The 7,606-nt window shown below is 48.8% G+C and overlaps 1 protein-coding gene across 1 annotated transcript; it reads right to left on the reverse strand.

Moving 5' to 3' along the window:
• Positions 1-2,736: 2,736 nt before the first annotated feature.
• Positions 2,737-6,857, reverse strand: LOC109462565 (the record flags this gene model as incomplete). Its single annotated transcript, XM_019759119.1, has 6 exons — positions 6,833-6,857; positions 5,411-6,352; positions 4,109-5,266; positions 3,302-3,907; positions 3,013-3,139; positions 2,737-2,938 (listed from the first exon to the last, which is right to left on the reverse strand). Coding segments are annotated over exons 1-6 (3,060 nt in total), but the record flags the coding sequence as incomplete, so codon positions are not given.
• Between the last annotated feature and the right edge of the window lie 749 nt (positions 6,858-7,606).

Here is a 7,606-nt window from a genome sequence, read left to right on the forward strand (position 1 = left end):
ATGGCAACGGGTTTCTAGCAGGCAGTTTTTTGAAAATAGAAGTAATTTTGGTTTAAACATAAAAATTTTCTGAGTTTTATATTAAATTACACTTCTTTTCCAACATTTATAACATCTTACATAATTAAATATAAGTTAAATCATTTAATATGCATAGATTATGCTAATTTGATGACGTCATTGGTCAAAATCCTATATGGCGGACTATATTATTAGCTCTGACGTCATATGACGTCATAATTACACCAAAGTTATCAAAATTTAATTCTATTACTACACCATTCTCTGAAAACTTGGTAGACATACGATGAGTGCATAAAAACATATAAAAACGGAAATAAGGTAATGTATAAGAACGCCAGTGTATCCATTATGATCGAAAGCCGGCTGGGGTCCGCGCGGACCCCAAAAGAAAAACAGATATAATTTTTTTTATAAATGATAGAAACGGAGTTTTCTGCACTGTATTGAGAGACAACTTTGTAGGTGACAATTACCTAAAATTTCAGAAAAAAATCTTTAGAAACAAAAAAGATATTACAGAATATATAGTGCTGGGGTCCGCGCGGACCCCAGGTGTACTGTTTAGGGTTAAATGTTCCTTTGCGGCTCCCTGTTGGTGCCTGCTTGTGCTCCGGCCGGTGGCTCTCATTAATATTCATAAACTTTTGCGGCCGGTTTCTGTCAGGGACCCGTCCGGTGCCCGGTCAGTCGCCCGTCTTGACCCGTGCGGCGTGTGGTAGGGTGCCGACCGGCTCTTACAGTTCGGCCGGGCAGCTGTCAGGTCCCTGGCGGGTTCCTTGCGGGATCCCGACGGGCTCCTCTCGTGTTTTTGAGCAGGTACATATATAAGCGCTGCACTGCCTGCTACCGTTCACTTCAAGTAAAGAGTACACGTCAAGTAAAGAGTAGACTGAAGTTGGCGATGCAGCGTTCAGTGCAACCTGCAAACAACTTACAAGCCCGTCTGAGATTGAGATTGGTGACAACCTACATGTAGGTCTTCTGGCATTGGTAGCTGAAGAAGAGAGGCAGGCAGAACTGGTGCGTCGCAAAAGTAACCGAGGGCCTACTTTCGAAAGTACTTCAGCAGTGACGCAGGAGGTGTGCCGTGGCAGCTCCTTGCTATTGAGCAATAAAACCACTGAATATCGTTACTTCTGTTGAAATTTGGACCGAAAATAAATGCCAATAACTTCTGATTCCATTTTATTACGAAGGCATATGATGTAACAAGAGATAATGTCAGACACATTCTATTCATGTTATGATCTGTTTTATGAAGTTGGCAAGAGAGCCGTGCCGGCTGTTTTCCCTTGCCCTTCGACATTCTGACACACAAATACAAGGCGTAACACACACATTACACGATGTAACACAGACGTGGTGAACTGTGCGACGTAGTCTGAGGCAGGAGTTTATATATGCTCCCTATAACCCCCTTTTCCTGACCATCTGATGCACTGATCAGCACATGTGACGTCATAATCTTAGGCAGGTGCCTGTTCGGCCGCCCGACGGGTCCCGGGCAGTGAGGTTACGGCGTCGCTTCGGCGTATTTCGCCGAACGGGGCCCGAAGTGTTTTTAACTCTGAGTTAAAATCGATTCGGCGACCGCGCGGGGCCAAAAATAGGCCGCCGGTCTCCGTCCAGGTCCCGTTCGGTAGTGCCAAAAAACACGCCGAACACGCGCCGAGCGGGCCCCTTTCTTGAATTGTGACCTAAGCATTAGTGTACAAGTCCCGTTGGCCTTTTATAAGACCATCCTCCATAGCAACTAATGTAGGATAGTTATCCGTTTCATGTTAACATATCCTGTTCTCAGGAGAGTATGCTTGCATGCCACCTGATTGTTCATCTCACACAAAACTTGCTGTAAGCGTTCAGTTCTACATGAGCTTTCATGTGAAATGTTTATTCCTGTTGTTGTCCAAAGGCATGTATTTTTCATGGGAGGTCATAATTTATGGGGAAATTCTATAAATCAGCTACATTCCATGATAGGACTATGGAAGCTTGTTGGATTGGTAATTGAAAACGAGAGAAACACAGGCAGATATTGATTATGTAAATGAAGACTTAATTTGCATAATTAATGAGAAAATGTTATAATTCTGTAATGATAAATGCCTGGAATTTCATACTTGTGGTATTAGAAAGTTCAGTGAAGGTGAACATCATTAAACATAATGTATTCAAATCAGTACATCATTTGCATAATTTATGAGGAAATGCTAGAATTGCTGCGTTTGTTTGTTAATATAAGACTGTCTTTTGGTTGAGAATATGATAAACTGGTACATGAAAATGAGGATCCTGTTTGTTAAATCAGGGGGGGGAGGATCTATAATTTGTCAGTCATAAAGATTAGCATTATTTGACGAAGGTATGAGATCGGGGAACTCTAGTTTGATATAATTTTATATGGATCGAAAGTCAGCTTTAGCTTTGTAAACAGTAAATAGGTTAAAGGACATGCGACTCAGATAGGTTAGGTTGTTTCACTTAGTTATTCCTTCAATTTGACGATGAATCTTCGAGGCTCAGAAAATAGTTGTCTCCAGTAGAGACATGGTGAAGATTTGCCTGCCAAGCACAAATGTGTGTCGAAATTATACCAATGTGCAAAGTCATTTCAGCCTGTTTGACTCACTAGGTTTTTCCCTCCCCTGGGAGCTCCCATGGCCAGTAAGTGTTAGGTAGTGTGACGGTGGGGAGGGACGCACGCCGTGGTGTGTTACAGGTTCCCTCCCCTGGGATCTCCCATGGCCAGTAGGTGTTAGGTAGTGTGGCGGTGGGGAGGGACGCACGCCGTGGTGTGTTACAGGTTCCCTCCCCTGGGATCTCCCATGGCCAGTAGGTGTTAGGTAGTGTGGCGGTGGGGAGGGACGCACGTCGTGGTGTGTTACAGGTTCCCTCCCCTGGGATCTCCCATGGCCTGTAGGTGTGACGGTGGGGAGGGACGCACGCCGTGGTGTGTTACGTGTTCCCTCCTCTGTGATCTCCCATTACCAATAGGTGTTAGATAGTGTGAGGTGAATGGACGAACGCTGTGCTGTGTTTTGGGTTCCCTCCTCTGTGATCTCCCATGGCCAGTAGGTGTTAGGTAGTGTGACGGTGGGGAGGGACGCACGCCGTGCTGTGTTACGGGTTTACTCCCCTGTGATCTCCCATGGCCAGGAGGTGTTTATAGGTAGTGTGACGGTGGGGAGGGACGCACGCCGTGGTGTGTTACGGGTTCCCTCCCCTGGGATCTCCCATTACCAGTAGGTGTTAGATAGTGGGAGGTGAATGGACGAACGCTGTGCTGTGTTTTGGGTTCCCTCCCCTGGGATCTCCCATGGCCAGTAGGTGTTAGGTAGTGTGAGGGACGCACGCCGTGGTGTGTTACGTGTTCCCTCCCCTGGGATCTCCCAAGGCCAGTAGGTGTTAGGTGGTGTGAGGGGGAGGGATGCACGCCGTGGTGTGTTACGTGTTCCCTCCCCTGGGATCTCCCATGGCCAGTAGGTGTTAGGTAGTGTGACGGTGGGGAGGGACGCACGTCGGGGTGTGTTACGGGTTCCCTCCCCTGGGATCTCCCATGGCCAGTAGGTGTTTATAGGTAGTGTGACGGTGGGGAGGGACGCACGTCGTGGTGTGTTACGTGTTCCCTCCTCTGTGATCTCCCATGGCCAGTAGGTGTTAGGTAGTGTGACGGTGGGGAGGGACGCACGCCGTGGTGTGTTACAGGTTCCCTCCCCTGGGATCTCCCATGGCCAGTAGGTGTTAGGTAGTTTGACGGTGGGGAGGGGAGCACGCCGTGGTGTGTTACAGGTTCCCTCCCATGGGATCTCCCATGGCCAGTAGGTGTTAGGTAGTGTGACGGTGGGGAGGGACGCACGCCGTGGTGTGTTACGGGTTCCCTCCCCTTGGATCTCCCATGGCCAGTAGGTGTTAGGTATTGTGACGGTGGGGAGGGACACACGTCGGGGTGTGATACGGATTCCCTCCCCTTGCATCTCCCATGACCTATATATGTTAGGCTGTGTGAGAAAAACGATATGAGCTCTTGTGACGTCTTTACCTCTGGACAGGATTGCATCAGTGACGTTGCCGTACCTGCTCACACCTTGGTCAGCAGGCTGAGATACCAAAGCTGTCCTCTGCTGTCGCCGGGCTCTAATACCTTCGACCTCGGCGGCGTTTCTGTAGAAGGGATTTCGCTGGCCGTTGGTCTGTCCAGTCGACGTCGTCCCATATGTGGCCATGGATCGTCCAGACCGTCGGTTCTGTCGCCTGTTTCTGACGACATGAAGCGAGATCTCTCCAGCATCAGCATAGAAAGACATCGGTCCGCTCTCCTCGTCATTTGGGATCTCGCTGTAGGTATGATGTAAGGCAGGCAGGGGACGTTGTGTGGCATTGTGGTGATCTGGGATCTCCCAGTAAGTGTGCGGGAGGGCGGGCAGGGGGCGGTTTGCAGCGGGCATGTGATCTGGGATCTGGCTGTAGGTGGGTTCAATGGACGGTAGGACAGCCGGCAATGACCTACAGGATGTCGCGTCCTCTGGACCGGCCCCGCGAGTACACGCAGGGAGGGATGCTGACCGGACCACACCGGGGATCACGTCATCTGGGATCTCACAGTACACGTGTGGGAGACCGGGCAAAGGCCTCTGTGCAGTCGCTACGTCATCTGGGATCACGCTGTAAGGTTCGATGGAATGCAGGACAGCGGGCAATGACCTACAGGAGACTGCGTCATCCGACGCCATCTTACCTGAACACGTGGGGAGAGAAGCGGACCTCAGCAAGCCGGGGAAGGTAACGCCAGGCGGGATTGTCCAAATGTGTGCATCGTCGTTGTCCCTGTCATTATCCTCGGTGTTTGACCTTGCTGCGCACACCTTCCATATCAACACTGCAAGGGACGACACGACCAGAACAACCACTGTCGAGACAACAGCTGGGATGAGAACATGACCTGGTGTCTGAACCACCTCTACATCCGGTCCAGGTGTGGTATTACCCTCAAGTGTAAACAGGTCTACCGGTTCTGAAGATGTGTAGTCTTTCTCTGTAGTATCAAAGTAGTGTGTCGGACTGCTGGAGCGGTCAGTGCCCGTTCTGTATGTTGTTTCTATTGTGTGGGTGTTACGCTGAACCAAGGGGACAGTGAAGAACACCTTTTTGTGTTCGCCTCTGGTGAGAAGAATGCAAGTGATGTTCTTTGTCTTGTCATGGGTGATGTCTGTGTGAGTAGTGTGCTGTTGGCTACTGCCAGACTCTGTAGTGGCGAGTGTGCTCGTGTCTCGTGTCTGGAAAAACGACATGGCAATACCTTTAGAGACCGTACTCTCTGTGCCTGTGTGTATGGGCATGGAAACCAATCGAAAGATTGAGTTTCGCACCAGGGCCACCGTAATGCCACCGTCATATTCCCAAACCTGCCCGCACTGCTCAAGCGTTTTGGTGTCCAGTGTGTCTGCCAGAGAGCCGTTAGAAGCCAGGACAACTACAGGGGGCTGGATGGAGATCGTGCTCAGAGAGCTATCCAAATCACCACATGATCTGCCAGGGTTAAGCAATCCAAATTCGGTGTTACCAGCCACGTTGACGGATGAAACAAACATCCACCCAAACGAGAGTTCGTGAGCATTTTGCCTGGCACAGAAGAGGAACTGAGTTACCTCAACGACCACTGTAACTAACCCTCTCGTCACACTGGCTACCCGATGTAGACTCCACATCATTTTGTGTGGCATTGCATCATGGGAAGACGACAACATACCACTGCTGACATCTAGCCGTGATAGCATAGTCTGTCCCCACAACACCTCTCCATCCAAACATGACAGATCATTATCCCTCAGGTCTAACCGGTTGAGCCGTAGCTGTTGGAATGATGCCGGAGAAATGCTATTGATTGCATTCGACCTCAGATTCAGGGACCTCATACTTTTCAGCCCAAAGAACCAGGAAGGATGTACAACCTTTAACAGGTTGTTCTCCAGGTCCAACAGATATAGGTGAGTCAGGCGCCCGAAGCTTCCTGGCTCTATCTGCTTGATGTTATTGTTGGACAAAATCAGCACAAAGAGGCCCACCAAGCCAGTGAACCAAGTCTGCTTGACATGGGTCAACCTGTTAGAATTTAGGGACAATTTGTATAGACCAGGAAACCCAGCAAAGGTGTTGTTCTTTACATCAGCGATCTTTGCATCTATCAAAGCCAAAGTGAAGACCTTCGACTGATCGAGCGGTGCCAGTTTCACGGCTGACAGGACATGGAATGGGTATCCTCTTATTGCCACACCATTTACCCCAGCAAGAGACGGGAAAGGACTTGCAGGGGCGACGCTACCATTCAGGACTTCACACACGACACATGCATTTGTACCAGAATTGTACAAAAACACGTGCGTGTACGAAGAATGCACACACTCCTGCCATTCAGCAGTGTTACACTGAGGAAATCGTGGGCCACTTGAGGCGGCACAGTCAGCTTCCAGTAACAGAAGCAAAAGGATTATGGCTGCGTTTCTCTTCGCACGTCTTACATACATGCCGTTTACCTGTAGCCAAACCTTTTATTTGAGAAACGATTTGTCACTCACCTACGTATACAGTTTGTGTACTTCATCTGTAAGCATCAATGACAGGCTTCCTTCCCCCTTTCAATAAGCTCCGGCAACTAACATGTTTGGCACTGCCGGCCGCAGCCGGCGGCAGTGCATTTATTTACCAGACGAATGACTTATAGTGTTTATGTTTATGCACGTCGCGATTGACCTAATTACCTTCTCCAGAAATCATGTTTTTTTTTGTTTGGATACGGTTGAGTGACGTGTACCTTTCCCGATTCCAAGGACCCACATATTGAGTAAATTGGCATCAGTCAGTTCTTCTATATCTATGACAAATTCTGACACACCATTGTCTAAAATTGTATGCCCTTTAGTGTGATGATTTTACCTGTAGTTCATATGAGTTCACCGGAACTTCGGAACAGAACCGGTATTCCATTTGTGGTTATTTTGGGCCAAAAGAATAGAACAAGCTTCCATTTGAAGTCATCTGAAGTCATTTGGATGTTTCAATACATATAGAATACAACACGGGGTATTCCGTATCGGCCGAGGTATCGGCCCGACCGTGGGTCAGATCGCCCGACGGCCGCAGGCCGGAGGGCGATCCGACTCGCGGGAGGGCCGGGACCGAGGGCGATGCGGAATACACCGTGTTGTATTTTATTTATATCATACCCACCCAAGAAAACGCGCCTTTCAATGCAATATGAGCCAAAAGTTGGTGCCCCTAAACCCTCAAATGCAACAACATCAGTTCCAACGTCCAGATTCTGTATTCGAATTTTCGAAAGGGGCACACGCGGTTAGGGCGAAACGCGTTCGAATCGTTTTATGGAAGCCAGGGAAGCGTTCGATAACGGGTTCCGGACCGGGCCGTACCGTAACCGGAACCCGTTATCGAACGTTATCGCGGCCCGGGTATGATATAAAGAGATGTACTTACTAGTGGGGGTTGGTGCAAAATATGTTTTCTTTTCTTTCGCTCAAAATTCACATGTATTGACATGGGTTTTATTTTGTTATATGTTGCTAAATAA

This window comes from Branchiostoma belcheri, unplaced genomic scaffold (assembly GCF_001625305.1).
Source record: "Branchiostoma belcheri isolate BF01 breed outbred unplaced genomic scaffold, Haploidv18h27 scaffold119, whole genome shotgun sequence".
Taxonomy (NCBI): domain Eukaryota; kingdom Metazoa; phylum Chordata; class Leptocardii; order Amphioxiformes; family Branchiostomatidae; genus Branchiostoma; species Branchiostoma belcheri.